General features: G+C 44.8%; 1 protein-coding gene across 5 annotated transcripts in view; it reads left to right on the forward strand.

Annotated features, from left to right (window-relative positions):
- Positions 1-16: 16 nt before the first annotated feature.
- The window catches only part of mettl17 (methyltransferase like 17), a 42,757-nt gene continuing 24,666 nt past the window's right edge, over positions 17-18,107 (forward strand). For 3 of the 5 annotated variants that reach the window (XM_072270096.1, XM_072270097.1, XM_072270099.1), the window contains exons 1-3: positions 17-280; positions 935-1,084; positions 7,237-7,345. In XM_072270096.1, the coding sequence (XP_072126197.1) occupies positions 64-280; positions 935-1,084; positions 7,237-7,345 (476 nt within the window). In that variant the 5' untranslated portion in view covers positions 17-63. Of the gene's footprint in view, positions 281-934; positions 1,085-7,236; positions 7,346-7,698; positions 7,781-18,107 lie in introns of all 5 variants that reach the window. The other 2 variants (XM_072270098.1, XM_072270095.1) reach the window with 2 other exon arrangements.

Here is an 18,107-nt window from a genome sequence, read left to right on the forward strand (position 1 = left end):
TCGGAACCCTTCAGCGTGGGTCTGAGGGAAGGGGGAAGGTTCTTGGTGGGAAACCTCGTTGCCATGGCGGCTGGTGTCAGACCTGCAGTCGGGCTGCGGAGCCTCGCCGTCCTGAGCCGGAGGCTGTGTCCCGGAGAGGTGCTGATCGCCTTGGGCCACCAACACCGGCCCAGCTCCTCCGCCTCGGCGACACCGCACCGCCGCCATCCAGGTATCAGTGCCCTCGGCACCCTCCGCCTGCCCGAGGCGCTGCGTCAAGCCGCGCAGCTCCGGCTGCACGGTGAGTGCTCTTCCGGCCGCTTGGTGGGTGGTGGAACCTCAGGGTCCATGGATGGGGGAAAATCTCAGCACTGAGTGATGCTGCAGTAGGGGTGTGACGGGGTTGTCACGCTGGGTAGTGCAAGACATCGTAGTGGTGGGTGGGCGAATGCCCTAATCGTTGGGTGTCGCTGCCAGTAGGTCGAGCACTGGGTGGTACTGTGGTGGAAAGTGGGAAAACCTCCTGGGCACTGGGTGATGCTTCAGAAGGGCTGGGGCGGGGTTGTCATTCTGGGTAGTGGGGGGCATTGGGCGTCGCTGCCGGTAGGTCGAGTCCAGTGATAGTGAGTGGGGGGATCTCTTGGGCACCGAGAGGCGCTGCACCGGAGGGGTGGGACGACCACCTGGACAGTGGGGTGCTGGGGAACCTCCAGCTGCGAGGTGGGTGGAGGGAGCACCTAGTACTAGATTGTACTGTAGTGGGTTGGTAGGGATCCTCCTGGGTAGTGCGCAATTTTTGGGGTGTGGATTCCTCCCTGCCAGGAGGGGGTGTTTTGGAGGGGCTTTTGGTAAATGTCAATGTCACACTGCAGTGCTGCCCTCCTGTCAGCTTGGGGGGGGGGTGGTGCTCCATGACAAACGAGTGCTCATTTTGTATACTAAATTCTCCCCCAAGCAAACCCCATCAACTGCCTTGAGGAGAACGCCAGAGACCTCACCAACTTCCTGTGGAGCCGCCAGCGGGCAGTTGAGGACGTTGAACTACGTGCCAGAGCTCGGGGACTGGCAAAGAAGTTCCAGGAGGATACTGAATGCGATGAAATCGGTGAGGCTACATTGGGGGTGGGGGAGGCATCAGGGGAAGGCCAGAACAGTTACTTAATCCGGAACGGGGAGGGTAAGTTTGTGTTGGCGAGAGGGTCAGGTTGTGTGGGGGCGACAGAGGGGGATTGAGGTGCTTACCAGTCTGAAGGAAGGGGAAGCATCTCAATTGATGCAGTGGGTATGGGGAAAGTGTTCTTTCTAGTTAGAGAATCTCGGACCCCAGAGGAGGAGGAGAGGGAAGGAAGAAGAAAACAGTGAGGGAGGGGAACAAGAGAGAAAGGTGATGGGGGGAGGGAGAGAGATCTGAGAGAAGGAGTGGTGGGAAGTTCCCATTTGGGGAATGCAAGGTCCTTGTCTCAAGGCAGGCAGTGGCGGTGTGTGTGTGTGTGTGTGTGTGTGTGTGCAATGGAGATTTATTTCCTCTTAGAGAGTGAAACGAGTCTTTGGAGCTCCCTCCCTTGAAGGGCAGTGGGAACATTGCAACCCCGGAGGAGACAGATTCTCCATAATCTGTAGATTTCTAGGCAGAGAGGAAGCGGTTGGGTGGAAGAGCAGGTCACCCTCCCACCAAACCCTGTCTAAGGAGTCTGACATTGTCCACAGTACTCCTCATGTGCAAAGGAATCTGAGGTGGAGTGGGTCAGTAATTTTAAACTCCTTGGCAATATCATATCAGAGGACCTGTCCTCGGACAGCACGTAAATCCCAGCACAAAGAAGGCACAGCAGCACCTCCACTTTTCGAAGTTTGTGTAGATTCAGCATGTCACGTGAAACTTCGACAAAATTCTTTCAAAGTCCAGTGGAGATTGTCCTGACTGGCTGCAAAATGGCCTGATATAGAAACACCAATGCCCAGGAACAGAGAAGTCTGTAGAGAGTGGTGGATGCAGACCAGTTCATTGCAGGCAAGGCCATTCCCATCATTGAAGACATCTACAAGGAGCACTGCCACAACAAAGCAAAATTCATCATCAAGGATCACCTTCGTCCATGCTGTTCTCTCTTCTCATTACTACCAAAGGGCAGAAGGTAAAGGAGTCTTGTGTCCCACATCACTAGACTCACGAACCATTATCACCCGACAACCATCAGGCCCCTGAACCAGTGTGGATAACTTCACTCACCTCAGTGCTGACCTGATTCCACATCTACGGACTCATTTTCGAGGACTGTACAACTCCTGTTAACAATATTGTTTATACATCGGATTCCAGTCAATTGGACCATTGGTTAATCAGGGTAGCCACTTATTTTGGACAACTCTTAAAGAACAAAATTGAGAAAATAGCTGGCATTCCTTTTGTTATGTGGGACATTGGTATAGGAGACTGTTGCCAAACAGTTTCTAAATGTAGTCAGTTGCATGCATGTTGTGTGGCTGTTTGACACTAAGTGGTGCTTAAAGAGAACTGTTTTTAAACAACATTAGTTGCATGTGTTTGTGTTCACAAAACAGTGATTTATTTGAATAAGAAATCAGCAGTAAAACAATTCATAACTGTTTGACTCACTCTGGTTTCATCATTTGAGCTTGGTGATGCCAGAACGGCCAGGAGTGGAAATGGAACTATTTCACTACTCCAAATTAGGAACTATGAGAAGTTTGATGTTATTGACATTCACCTTGAATGTTGAAATGAAAATGAAAATTTGGAGGAAAAATTTATCAAAAGCATGTTTGAAGACAGTCCATTATCTCTGTATCAGTGCTGCTTTTGGTTATTTTCAGTCAATCAAAGGCCATAGCTGCAAACACAGGATTAATTCTTCCATTAGAAACTAATACAGTTTTATAGTATTGTATTAGTTCTGGTTGCGTTTTAACTTGTTCTGTATTTCATTTAAATGCACAACTTGTTATTCAGTTAAATCAGCGGTCCCCAACCACCAGGCCGCAAAGCATGTGCTACCGGGCCACGAGGAAACGATATGATTTGGTGATATGAGTCAGCTGCACCTTTCCTCATTCCCTGTCACGCCCACTGTTGAGCTTGAACGCACACGAGGTCATTACGTGCGCGTCATCCATGTCAGCGTGGGAAGGAGATCAGCTCCTCGAGCTTGCAAATGACGATGGGCTGAAAAGTATGTTTGACATAACATCTCTGCCGGCATTCTGGATCAAAGTCGAGGCTAAATATCCTGAGATAGCCACGAAAGCACTGAAAATGTTGCTTCCATTTCTAACATATCTCTGCAATGAATGCAAAGAAAACTAAATTATGGAATAGACTAGACATAAGGAACCCCCTTCGAGTATTGCTGTCTCCCGTCACCCTTCGATAGGACCGTCTTGTTGCAGGGAAACAAGTATTCAGCCCAGGGCTCCCACTGATTCAGCGATATTGGTGTGTTGCAATGATTTTCTATGTTCATATGAGGAAAATATGTGCTGTGTGTTTAATATCCAATCGTTACTTAAAATGTTATGATTCTATTGACTGATAAGTGACTTGTATAACCATGTAACAATTACAGCACGGAAATAGGCCATCTCTGCCCTTCTAGTCCGTGCCGAACGCTACTGTCACCTAGTCCCACCGACCTGCACTCAGCCCATAACCCTCCATTCCTTTCCTGTCCATATATCTATCCAATTTTTCTTTAAATGATAATATCGAACCTGCCTCTACCACTTCTACTGGAAGGTCGTTCAACACTTACTTCAAGCTCCCCTGTCCTCCCCTGATAATTGACTTCTCACTATATTCATGTGAGGAAAATATGCACTGTGTGTTTAATATTAAATTTGTTAGACAAACCCTTTTAGAAACAAAATTGAATGTATTAGCCACTTATCACCTATAGTCTGGTCGTGATTAACACCTCCCCCCGAACAAAATCGCCAAAAACGATTTGTGGAAAAAAATCGGCGCGTACACGCATGCACACACAGAAACCCGCGCAAGGCTTCATGGTCATCATAGTCTTTCTCAGGGTAAATACAACGAATTTGACTGCTACTCTTGTCTGTTGGCAACCCTACCCCTGCCCCCCCCGCCCCCCCCCCCCCCCACCGGTCAGCTGGTCCACAGTGCAAAGAAGGTTGGGGACCCCTGAGTTAAATGATAGTTTGTCTTTTTTACACTTTTTCAAGTATTTCCATGAAACCAGCTAACTGAGGCAGCTGCTTAATTGGGCCAAATGCGGTGTTTCCAATGTGTCCCAATTAACCCAATTCCATATGTTTTATAGATCATCTGCACAAGTTGTCTTTTATACATTGGCTTTTTGTTAGTCCCTATGTATAGTTTTTATTTTACAAATTCTGATGAACTTTATTTTCCTGTAATTGTCTGCAAGGAAATGAACCTCAAGATAGCATATGGTGACATTTACATAATTTGAAAGTAATTTTGCTGTGAGTTGATTGTGTTAATTGAGGCACCACCAACCCCTTTAAGCTCAGTTCCCTTCGCCATAAACAATGAACTTCTCCCAACTCACCTAATTACTGCCGCTGAGCAGGCAGCTCTTCAGCCCACTAAGATTGTGCTGTCCATCAAGTACCCATCTAGACACTAATGCCATTTACGGTGCAAGATACATGCCATATGACCTTAAAATAGGAATAGAATTAGGCCATTCAGAAATCTTACTCTGATATTTGAAGATGGCTGATTGATTATCCCTGATAATCACATCCTCCTGCCTTCTCCCCATTAACACCCTTACTATTCTAGGATCCATAAGCCTCTGCTTCAAATATATCCAGTGACTTGGCCCCCACCGCCATCTGTGGCAATGAATTTCACAGACTCACCACACTCCAGCTAAAAAAAACTCCTCCTCATCTCGATTCTAAATGGTCGTCCTTGATTTCGGAGGCTGTATCCTTTGGTCTGAGACTCTCTCGATATTGGAAACATACTGTCCGTGTCCACTCAATATCTGGGGTTTTCAATGAGATTCCCCCACTCATTCTTCCAAACTTTACCAAGCACAGGCCCAGAGCCATCAAATATGCCTCATATATTAACCCTTTCATTCCTGGGATCATTTCTTGTCAACCTGCTCTGGACCCTAGCCAATGCTAGCACATCTGTAAAATGCTGGAGAAACTCAGCAAGTCAGGCAGCATTTATGGAGGGGAATGAACAGTTGACCTTTTGGGCCGAGGCCCTTCATCAGGTCTGGAAAGGAAGAGGACAGAAGCCAAAATAAAAAAAAAATGGGAAGAGGGGAAGGAGTACAAGTTGGTAGGTGATAGGTGAGACCAGGTTAAGGGGAAGGTGGACGAAGTAGGAAGCTGAGTGGTTTATAGGTGGAAGGAGTAAAGGACTGAAGAAAGAATCATCTAATTGGAGAGGGCAGTGTATGAGGTGTCGGGCAAGTGACTAGATGAGAAGTGTTGTGAGAGGAGCCAGATTAGAGAATGGAAAAAGGGAGTGGAGGTGGATAGTTTACCAGAAGTTAGAGAAAGTGAGGTTCGTGCCATAGGCTAGAGGCAACTCAGACAGAGTATGAGATTGTTGTTGTGCCAGCCTGAGTTTTATCACATCACATCGTGGCAGTAGAGGAGGCCACGGGCATACAGACTGAAATGGGAACTTGGATTGAGTTGAGTGGCACTGGGAGATCTTGCCTCATACAGTGGGCAGACTGAAAGTGCGCCTTAGCTCTTTTCTTAAAAATGGGCCCCAAAACTACCATCAGACAGGAAGTACACGAACCTTAGGTCCTGCACCACTGGGTTCAGGAATAGTTAATGCTCTTCAACCATCAGGCTCCTGAACCAGAGTTGATAACTTCAGTCACCACTACTGAGAGTGATTTGCTGACCTACTGGCTCACTTTTAAGGACTTTTTACAACTCACTTTGAAAATAAATCTACTTTGAACATAATAGTTTGAAAAGAAGCCAATTGTAGTGCAAAGTTTTCTTAGTGCTGAGGGAGTGATTAGGGTTGTGTAGGCTGGTAGCTGTTCCCTAACTTGATGGTGTGGGACTTCAGGCTTCTGCGTCTTCTGCCTGAGGGAAGTTGCGAGAAGGTGGCATGACCCAGTTGGTGGGGATTGTTGATGATGAAGATCACCTCCTGTGGGTACAATTGATGGTGGGAAGGGATGTGCCTATGATGTATTGGGCCGTGTCCACGACTTTCTGCAGCTTATTCCTGCGCATTCAATTTGCTGTACAAGACCATGACGTAACAGTCAGGATACTTACAAGATTACATCTATCGAAGTTCGATAGAGTGTTTGGTAAAAAGCCAAAACTCCTTACACTCTTGATATTGATGCTGAAAAGTCTTATTTCTGATTGCATTGAGTTTCAAGTTTAAGTTTAATGTCATTTAATCATACACATGTGTAGAGCTATAGGAAACAACGTCCATCCTGGACAAGGTGCAAAACGCAGTACGTACAGTCAGGAAAAAAATACTATTGCCACAATATGTGTGTCTGGGCCCCGGACCGGTCATTCAGTACGTAAACATCCAATGAATTTAAACCTGCTGACCCTCTCTCTGACACATAAACAGCGGAGGGAAGGTCGGTGGGAGAGGTCTCAGGCTTTCAAACCAGCATCAGGTTTATTATCACTGACCTAGGTTGTGAAATTTGTTGTTTTCTGGCAGATGTACAGTGCAAGATATAAAAAATTTACTCCAAGTTACAATAAGATTAAATGAATAGTACAAAACCGGAAAAGCAGATGGTGTCAGTGGGTTCATAGACTATTCGAAAGCTGATGACGGACGGGAAGAAGCTGTTCCTGAGCTCGGTGTGTGTCCTCAGACTCCTTTGCATCTTCCCTGATGGTAGTAGTGAGAAGGAGGCATGTCCTGGATGGTGAAGCTTATTGTGATGAATGCCACCTTCTTGAGCTTTGCCTTTTGAAAATGTCCTGGATGATGGGGAGGGTTGTGTCTGTGATGGAACTGGCTAATTTGCTTTTGATGCTATGCATTGAACCTACATACCATGCAGTGATGCAACCAGTCAGAATGCTCTTCGCCGTACATCTGTAGACATTTTCAGGAGTCTTTGGTGACAGATCGTGAGTGGTGTTGAGCACTAGAGGGAGCACTGGTGGTGTGTGGATTCGGTTGAGATGACCCACGTGGTAGGATCGGACTGACTCTCCTCCCATCTCTCTCTTCTCCCCCCGTTCCCCCCACCCCCCATACATCATAACGCCTCCCAGACCAGGATTCCCGGGAACTCCAGGCAGGCGAAGAGGAGCGTCAGGAGCGGCTCCGACATCAGGTGCTGGCTGAACTCCGTAGGACTATTCCTCGATGGAAGGCAGTCAGGTAATCCAGACTCAACACCCCCCCCCCCCCCACCCCACCCCACCGTTTCACACCCCCTCGGGTAGGAGGGTACATGGGAGGTGGAGACAGGGAATAAAAGGAAGTAATGGGGATTGAGAGGGAGAAAGGTGTGGAGGGGTGAGAGAGGGACAAAGAAAGTCAGTGAGAGGGACACATAGAAAGCAAGAGGGGAAGAGAGAGAGAAAGTGAAAGTCAGGGAGAGAGAGAGTTAGGGGATAGGGGGAGGTAGGGAGAGAGTTGGGGTTATCCTAGTTTCCTGACAGAATTCGGAAGCCACTCCTATTGCTCTGTCCCCAACTCCCTGAACTAGCATCTGCTCTGTCTTTCCACAGCTACGATGCACGCCTGAGTCATGTGTACCTGGCAGCTCGTCTCGATGGCGGATACGCGGCCGTGACACGGGTTCTGCACGAGGTCAGTCCCTGCCCAAGCAGCCCCTTTCCCTGGGAGAGTGTGACAGGGTGGTACAGAGGAAGCCTCACTGTGTCTGTGACTCTATCCTTGATAGTGTGTGATGGGATGATGTGGAGGGAGCCTCACACTGTGTCTGACCCTGTCCCTGTGAGTGGGTGATGGGACGGTGTGGAGGGAGCCTCACCCTGTGTCTGACCCTGTCCCTGCGAGTGGGTGATGGGATGGTGTGAAGGGAGCCTTGTCCTGTTTCTGACCCTTTCCCTTTTGTTTGTAAAATGCTTTTATTCCAAATACAAAACATTCAACAATATTACAAATGTATATGTAAGATAGTGACTATGTAAGATAGTGACTAACACAATTAATAGAAGAACTAAATTAAACTAAGATACTTCCATCTCTATCAAGTTTAGCACTAATCCCCTGCAGCACCGAGCAGTCAGGGCCGCCTCCATGGTACCCATACTCAGTGTATGTTCCCTCTCAGTGGTAACCCGGGCATGAACATACCCCCGAAACATTGCCAGGCAGTCTACACTGGCAGAACCTTCCTCTACCCACTTCCTGGACCCACGGCTATCTGTCTTAGCCAACCCCAGGAGCAAGTTGATGACGACCCCCTCCCCCTCCTTACTGGATGATCACATACAACTAGAGTGGGGTGAAAACGTAAGCACAGGGTGAGGAGCAGCCCTCACAGATGTGCAAAAAGGGGCTGCCGCCTCACACATTCCTTGTATCTGTGGTACACTGTCTCCTCTAGCCAACGGAAGTGACATGCGGTTGGGAGATCCATGCACAAACTAAGGAAATTACTACAGGGCACCACTCTATGTTGCAGCCTCCACCCTAGGTCCCCAAGTTGCAAGGGAAGAACTCGCTCATAAATGGACTTCCATTTTTGGGTATCCCCTCACTACCAGGTGCGAAGACAGAGTGCATGGCGTGTCGGGACAGTGACAGGAGCTAGGAAGTGGAGGGTAGCCTATACAGGTACCTCCTACCTATATCCCTGAGTGAGACTGTGGGCGTTGATGAGAGATGGCTGAAATTGTGTGGGCCAGGCTCCCAATAAGATTCTGGGCTTGGGTTTGAAGAGCAGCTCTGGCGGAACGAAGGTGATCTCATTCGGAGTCACTCCACAAACTCGAGCTGCAGCGACATCCATTGGAGAGTAGGGCAAGGGTGAGTCATTAGGTTAGCCAATGACTCCACGCTCTGCCAGTGGAGGAGGTTCATGGCCTCACGCAATCATGTGAAAGAACCGTTATGGGCAAGTGATCATGATATGATCGAATTCATTCTGAAATTTGGGAAGAAGAATTTTAAAGTCACATGTATCTTTATTACAGTAGAGTAAAGGGAATTAGAGTAGAGGCATGAGAGAAAAATTGGCCAAAATTGATTGGAAAAGAACATTGGCAGGGATGACAAAGTAGTAGCAATAGCTGGGATTTCTGGGAGCAATTCAGAAGGCACTGGATACATACAACCCAAAGAAGAAGTATTCTAAAGGAAAGATGACAATCCTGCCTAACAGGAGAAATCAAAGTCAGAGTACAAGCCAAAGCAAGGGCATTTCATAGAGGAAAAAATTCGTGGGAAGTTAAGAGGGTTGGGAAGCTTTTAAAAACCAACAGAAGGTAACTAAAAAGTCATAGAGGACTATAGGTAAGCCTAGTAATTTCTAAGGTAGGGACATGTTCGGCACAACTTTATGGGTCGAAGGGCCTGTATTGTGCTGTAGGTTTTCTATGTTCTATCTTCATTAAGAAAGTAAAGATGGGATAAGTAAGTAAGCTAGTCAATAATATTGAAGAGGATACCAAAAGTCTCTTTGATATATACACACACACATACATACATACATACATACACACAGTATAAGAGAGCGTCTAGATTCTCTGCGTCCTTCAGCTTGACGATTGGCAAACCCCCCTAAGCTGCACTGTCCGCACTGGACGGATCTGGTGAGACCAAGTCCCCATAGTAGGAGCAGCTTTCTTTTTTTGATCCCCTCAGGATCTGTACCGGAGAAGCCATTGGCAGCCAGTAACTCTACCAACTATTTCTGGACTCCCTGCAACTTCTCCAACATGTAGAAGAATGGTGAGCCATAGTAGAAGTCCTGCATCTAGGCTCTGTTTGCTGGAGTTGTAAACGTCTTGGGGTTGCTCAAGCTGCAGGATCCTCAGCGCGTTCTTCTTCTCCCGGTCTTCCTGCCATAACTTGGCCTCCAGCAGTCAGACCAAGAAGGGATAATTAAATCAAACAACTCTCTCTCAAGCTTCTCAATCTCAGAGCCCTGCTTCTTTGTTGACCCCCGAGGGTACCCCTGACATAGAAACAGGGTGAGTGCTTTGCATACATCCCACCACAGCTGTAGGGAGCAGAAATCCTCCTGTCTCACCCTCAGGTGACCCAGAGAACTCAGAATGAATCCCAGAATCAGCTGTCCTCCAGCAGCCAGTTATTTTTTTATAGATTATTTTATTGATCATATTTTATAAACAGATACACATAAGAAAAAAAAACAAACAAAAAACAGACAAAATACTCCCTCCCCCACCCACAACCCTGCTATGGTAAAAGTTTCTTCCTCGTTTACAATTGGAAAAATAGCAAAAATAAAATTCGATCAAGTAAGGTATGAGGTCCTAATGTGTATTAACGAAGTATATATTACTACACTAAGCAGATAGTAGAAGCACGGGAAGATGGATATCCATACTAATTCAGTAACCAAGGAGTTGTAATGATGGTAATAAGGCCAAAAAGGAGCCCCATATTTTTTCATATGTTGCTGGTTTCCTCCTTACACTATACAAGATCTTTTCAGGTTTACTACAGGATGTTAACTGATTTAACCACTGCCTGAGTAAGGGAGGAAATTCAGATTTCCAGTTTTGTAGGATACACTTTTTCCCGGCTGTAGCCGCGAGCAATATAAAGTATTTTTTATTGTAATTCACATTAAGACCTTGTAGATCTCCCAAAATCCAGACCCTAGGATCAAATGAAATTTTGGTTTTTATAATATCTGAGGTTATACTAACAATGTATTTCTAAAAGCCATCCCGATAAGAGCAATTCCAAAGCATATGAAGTAAGTCTCCGTCACAAGATTTACATCTCTGACAATTAGGAGAGGCGTTATGGTATATTTTGTGCAGTCTGTGTGGTGTGTAATAAGTCCTGTTAAAAATATTAAAGTGTATTTGTCCATTTAGTTGTAATTAATACAGTTTGAGACATTTGAAGGATATTACACCAATCAGCATCATTGTAATTGCATTTAAGATCTGATTCCCACTTATTTTTAATATCACTCTTAGTATAGATTGGCAAGTTACTGTTTAAAATAATGTAAATAGATGACGTAAGACCCTTTGTAGTGTACAAGGCTTTACTAAGCAAGTGCTTTTCAAATGGGGATTCTATTGGAATTTGTGGATAGCCTGTATAACTGTTATGGACCCAGTGTCTAATCTGAAAATACTTAAATAAATTATGATTTGGTAGATTAAATTTACCAGACAGTTGTTGAAAACTAGCAAAGTTATCTTGGCTATATAAATCTTCAACTGTTTTTAACCGCTATTAACCCAATTTTTTAGAATTCCATCTGCAATCAGGTGGGGGATATTCGGGTTATTCCACAGAGAAGTTTTCTGAAATAATGAGGTATTTATACCAATAACTGCATGAGCTTTTTGCCATACTGCAAAAAAATTTAAAATCATAGGGTTCTTAGTAATATTTAAAAGTGCTTTCTTAGATGTTAAAAAAGGAAGAACTTTTAAGGGAATATTTTTTAATTGATGTTGTTCAATAGGAAGCTACCTAGTCTCATTGTTCTCAGAGTGCAACCAACACCTTATTGGATGGAATTGAGCTGCAAGGTAATAACATCTAAAATTAGGAAGATTTAATCCTCCCTTGGCGTAAGGGGCCTGAAGGGTTGAGAGTTTGACTCTAGGGACTTTACCTTTCCATAAAAAGCTGGACATTGATTTGTTTAAATCATTAAATAGACTTTCGGGAATTTTAATTGGGACACATTGGAATAAATATAGAAATTTGGGGAGTATATTCATTTTAATTAAGTTCACTCTTCCAATTAAAGATAATGGCAGCTCCCTCCATTTCTGTAGATCTAATTTAAACCAATTCAATAGTTTAGTGTAATCTTTAAGGATTTTGTCTGCAGATCTCCTAATTTCTATGCCTAAATATTTAAATCCATTCGAGCACCATTGCAAGGGTTTGACTAAGTTCTTAATGTTATTATTCTGTTTGTTAAAAGACATGACTTCACTTTTTGAAAGGTTTAATTTATATCCAGAAGCATTGTAGAAGGGAGGGTAATGACTTTTCTGGATCAGACAGGAAAACTAAGAGATCGTCGGTGTAAAGGGCTATTGGGGTTAGTACGAATAGCAATAGGCAGTGGCTCAATAGCTATTAAAAACAGCAGCGGAGCACTTGGACAACCTTGGCGGACTCCTCTGGATAGCGGGAAAGTACCCGACAGGACTCCATTAGTTAGAATTTGAGCTTTAGGAATGGCAAAAAATGTTTCAATGTATTGAATAAATCTCTCTCCAAAATTCATTGCTTTAAAAGTTTGCAAAAGGAAAGTAGGTTCTATCCTGTCGAACGCCTTCTCTGCATCCATTGACATTATCAACATGGGATCATTTTGCATATAAGCCTCTTCCATTATGTGGAAAAGTCTCCGTACATTATCAGATCCATATCGATTTCTGTCAAAACCTGTCTGATCAGCATTAATGATTTTAGGGATAATGCCATCTATTCTTAATGTAATTAATTTTGATAAAATCTTGTAATCTGAATTCAAAAGGCTAAGGGGCTGATAAGAAGTACATTTTTGATGGTCCTTCTCAGGTTTTGGCAGTAATATTATTGTAGCCATTTCCAGAGAACTAGGCAAACTTTTATTAATCAGTGCCTCCTTGAACATATTTGTTAAAGGGGTTAAAAGCTTCTCTGAAAAGGCTTTAAAGTATTCAATTGGAAAGCCATCTGGCCCCAGAGCTTTTTTGTTCTGTAGAGACTTCATAGCGCCAAGAACCTCTTCTTCAGTTATATCAGAATCAAGATGATCTTTATCCTTAGGATCTAACTTAGGAGAATTTAATAAGTTCAAGAAACGTGTTGCTTTAGTATTTTCTATATCATGATCTGTCTCATATAGCGTTTCATAAAACTTTCTGAACTCTTGATTTATGTCCTGTGGGTTAATGAGGGATCTGCCATTATCCGTAACAACAGATTGGATAAATCTATCCGTCTCTTCCTTTTTTATTTGCCAGGCAAGTAACTTACTAGTTTTGTTTCCAAATTCATAATAATGGTAGTTAGTTCTGGCCATGTCTGCCTCAACTCTACTTGTACATAAATTATTGTATTGAATCTGTTAAAGTATTTCTTCACTTCTAGTAAAAGCATGTTCACGTTCATGATTTCTAATCTCTTCCTCTAGGGATACAAGAGTTTTCTTTTTCTCTCTTATGTGTGCGATATGAAAGGATTTGTCCTCTCATATGTGCGTTTAAAGCCTCCCATGTGTTAGCGTAGGAAGAAGGATTTGAATTAGTTTCCATAAATAAATCAATGTGGCTGTTCATAAATCTGAGAAATTCAGGATTATTAAGCATATATGTTTTAAATTTCCAACTATAAGATGGCTGAGTAATATCCAACTTCCAAGTCATCTTTATTGGATTATGGTCGGAGAGTAGAGCTGGTAGGTAAGAGCATTCAATAACCCTGGATACCATACTTTGGGATATTAAAAACATATCAATTCCGGATATAATGTTTTGGATACTGTTGGGGGAGATGTCTCATCAGGGGAAGGCAGCAGCAGCCGAGTTCATGGCACCATGGGTGGCTCTGTGGCGCAGGATGGAAGGAAAAGGAGTGGGAGAGCTGTAGTGATAGGGGATTCGATTGTAAGGGGAACAGATAGGCGTTTCTGCGGCCGCAAACGAGACTCCAGGACGGTATGTTGCCTCCCTGGTGCAAAGGTCAAGGATGTCTCTGAGCTGCTGCAGGACATTCTGGAGCGGGAGAGTGAACAGTCAGTGGTCGTGGTGCACATAGGTACTAACGATATCAGTAAAAAAACGGGATGAGGCCCGACAAGGTGAACTTAAGGAGTTAGGAGATGAACTAAACAGTAGGACTACAATGGTAATAATCTCTGGATTACTACCAGTGCCACGTGCTAGTCAGAGTAGAAATAGGAGGATATTTCAGATGAATATGTGGCTTGAAAAATGGTGCAAGGGGGAGGGATTCAAATCTCTGGGGCATTGGAACCAGTTCTGGAGGAGGTGGGACCCGTACAAACAGAACGGTCTGCACCTGTGCTGGACTGGAACCAATGTCCGAGGGGGAGCGTTTGCTACTGTTGTTCAGGAGGATTTAAACTAATGTGGCAGGGGGATGGGAACAAGTGCAGAGAGACAGAGGGGAGTAAAATGAGGGTAGAAGCAAAAAGTAGTAAGGTGAAAAGTAAAAGTGGCAGGCCGGCAAATCCAGGGCAAAAATCAAAAAGGGCCACTTTTCAACATAATTATATAAGGGCTAAGAGTATTGTAAAAGCAAGCCTGAAGGCTTTGTGTGTCAATGCAAGGAACATTTGTAACAAGGTGGATGAATTGAATGTGCAGATAGTTATTAATGAATATGATATAGTTGGAATCATGGAAACATGGCTCCAGGGTGACCGGGGATGGAAGCTCAACATTCAGGGATATTCAATATTCAGGAGGGATAGACATGAAAGAAAAGGAGGTGGGGTGGCATTGCTGGTTAGAGAGGAGATTAATGCAATAGAAAGGAAGGACATAAGCTGGGAAGATGTGGAATCGATATGGGTAGAGCTGCAAACACTAAGGGGCAGAAAATGCTGGTGGGAGTTGTGTACAGGCCACCTAACAGTAGTAGTGAGGTTGGGGATGGCATTAAACAGGAAATTAGAAATGCGTGCAATAAAGGAACAGCAGTTACAATGGGTGACTTCAATCTACATATAGATTGGGTGAACCAAATTGGTAAGGGTGCTGAGGAAGAGGATTTCTTGGAATGTATGCGGGATGGTTTTCTGAACCAACATGTCGAGGAACCAACTAGAGAGCAGGCCATTCTAGACTGGGTATTGAGCAATGAGGAAGGGATAGTTAGCAACCTTGTCGTGCGAGGCTCCTTGGGTAAGAGTGACCATAATATGGTGGAATACTTCATTAAGATGGAGAGTGATATAGTTAATTCAGAATCAAAGGTTCTGAACTTAAAGAAGGGTAACTTTGAAGGTATGAGAGATGAATTAACTAAGATAGACTGGCATATGATACTAAAAGGGTTGACGGTGGATATGCAATGGCAAGCATTTAAAGATCGCATGAATGAACTACAACAATTGTTCATCCCAGTTTGGCAAAAGAATAAACCAGGGAAGGTAGTGCACCTGTGGCTGACAAGGGAAATTAGGGATAGTGTCAGTTCCAAAGAAGAAACATACAAATTAGCCAGAAAAAGCGGCACACCTGAGGACTGGGAGAAATTCAGAGTCCAGCAGAGGAGGACAAAGGGCTTAATTAGGAAAGGGAAAAAAGATTGAGAGAAAGCTGGCAGGGAGCATAAAAACTGACTGTAAAAGCTTTTATAGATATGTGAAAAGGAAAAGATTGGTTAAGACAAATGTCGGTCCCGTACAATCAGAAACAGGTGAATTGATCATGGGGAACAAGGACATGGCAGACCAATTGAATAACTACTTTGGTTCTGTCTTCACTAAGGAGGATATAAATAATCTTCTGGAAATAGTAGGGGACCGAGGGCCTAGTGAGATGGGGGAACTTAGGGAAATACATGTTAGTAGGGAAGTGGTGTTAGGTAAGTTGAAGGGGTTAAAGGCAGATAAATCCCCAGGGCCAGATGGTCTGCATCCCAGAGTGCTTATGGAAGCAGCCCAAGAAATAGTGGACGCATTAGTGATAATTTTTCAAAACTCTTTAGATTCTGGATTAGTTCCTGAGGATTGGAGGGTGGCTAATGTAACCCCGCTTTTTAAAAAAGGAGCGAGAGAGAAACCGGGGAATTATAGACCGGTTAAGCCTGACATCGGTGGTGGGGAAAATGCTAGAGTCAGTTATCAAAGATGTGATAATAGCACATTTGGAAAGAAGTGAAATGATCGGACAAAGTCAGCATGGATTTGCGAAAGGAAAATCATGTCTGACGAATCTCATAGAATTTTTTAAGGATGTAACTAGTAGAGTGGATAGGGGAGAACCAGTGGATGTGGTATATTTGGATTTTCAAAAGGCTTTTGACAAGATCCCACACAGGAGATTAGTGTGCAAACTTAAAGCACACAGTATTAGGGGTATGGTATTGATGTGGATAGAGAATTGGTTGGCAGTCAGGAAGCAAAGAGTGGGAATAAACGGGACCTTTTCAGAATGTCAGGCATTGACTAGCGGGGTACTGCAAGGCTCAGTGCTGGGACCCTAGTTATTTACAATATATATTAATGACTTAGACGAGGGAATTAAATGCAGCATCTCCAAGTTTGCGGATGACACGAAGCTGGGGGGCCGTGTTAGCTGTAAGGGGGATGCTAACAGGATGCAGGGTGACTTGGATAAGTTAGGTGAGTGGGCAAATCCATGGCAGATGCAACTTAATGTGGATAAGTGTGAGGTTATCCACTTTGGTGGTAAGAACAGGAAAACAGATTATTATCTGAATGGTGGCCAATTAGGAAAAGGGGAGGTGCAACGAGTCCTGGGTGTCATTGTACACCAGTCATTGGAAGTTGGCATGCAGGTACAGCAAACGGTGAAAAAGGTGAATGATATCCTGGCATTCATAGCAAAAGGATTCGAGTACAGGGGCAGGGAGGTACTACTGCAGTTGTACAAGGCCTTGGTGAGACCACACTTGGAGTATTGTGTGCAGTTTTGGTCCCCTAATCTGAGGAAAGACATTCTTGCCATAGAGGGAGTACAAAGAAGGTTCACTAGATTGATTCCTGAGATGGCAGGACTTTCATATGATGAAAGACTGGATCGACTAGGCTTATACTCTCTGGAATTTAGAAGATTGAGGGGGGATCTTATTGAAACCTATAACATTCTAAAGGGATTGGACAGGCTAGATGCAGGAACACACATCAAAGTTGCTGGTGAACGCAGCAGGCCAGACAGCATCTCTAGGAAGAGGTGCAGTCGACGTTTCAGGCCGAGACCCTTCGTCAGGACTAACTGAAGGAAGAGTGAGTAAGGGATTTGAAAGTTGGAGGGGGAGGGGGAGATCCAAAATGATAGGAGAAGACAGGAGGGGGAGGGATGGAGCCAAGAGCTGGACAGGTGATTGGCAAAAGGGGATATGAGAGGATCGTGGGACAGGAGGTCCGGGAAGAAAGACAAGGGGGTGGGGGGACCCAGAGGATGGGCAAGAGGAATATTCAGAGGGACAGAGGGAGAAAAAGGAGAGTGAGAGAAAGAATATGTGCATAAAAATAAGTAACAGATGGGGTACGAGGGGGAGGTGGGCCCTAGCGGAAGTTAGAGAAGTCGATGTTCATGCCATCAGGTTGGAGGCTACCCAGACGGAATATAAGGTGTTGTTCCTCCAACCTGAGTGTGGCTTCATCTTTACAGTAGAGGAGGCCGTGGATAGACATGTCAGAATGGGAATGGGATGTGGAATTAAAATGTGTGGCCACTGGGAGATCCTGCTTTCTCTGGCAGACAGAGCGTAGATGTTCAGCAAAGTGGTCTCCCAGTCTGCGTCGGGTCTCGCCAATATATAAAAGGCCACATCGGGAGCACCGGACGCAGTATATCACCCCAGTCGACTCACAGGTGAAGTGTTGCCTCACCTGGAAGGACTGTTTGGGGCCCTGAACGTGTAAGGGCATGTGTAGCACTTGTTCCGCTTACAAGGATAAGTGCCAGGAGGGAGATCAGTGGGGAGGGATGGGGGGGACGAATGGACAAGGGAGTTGTGTAGGGAGCGATCCCTGCGGAATGCAGAGGGGAGGGGGAAGGGAAAGATGTGCTTAGTGGTGGGATCCCGTTGGAGGTGGCGGAAGTTACGGAGAATAATATGTTGGACCCGGAGGCTGGTGGGGTGGTAGGTGAGGACCAGGGGAACCCTATTCCTAGTGGGGTGGCGGGAGGATGGAGTGAGAGCAGATGTACGTGAAATAGGGGAGATGCGTTTAAGAGCAGAGTTGATAGTGGAGGAAGGGAAGCCCCTTTCTTTAAAAAATGAAGACATCTCC

This window comes from Mobula birostris, chromosome 10, assembly GCF_030028105.1.
Source record: "Mobula birostris isolate sMobBir1 chromosome 10, sMobBir1.hap1, whole genome shotgun sequence".
NCBI lineage: Eukaryota > Metazoa > Chordata > Chondrichthyes > Myliobatiformes > Myliobatidae > Mobula > Mobula birostris.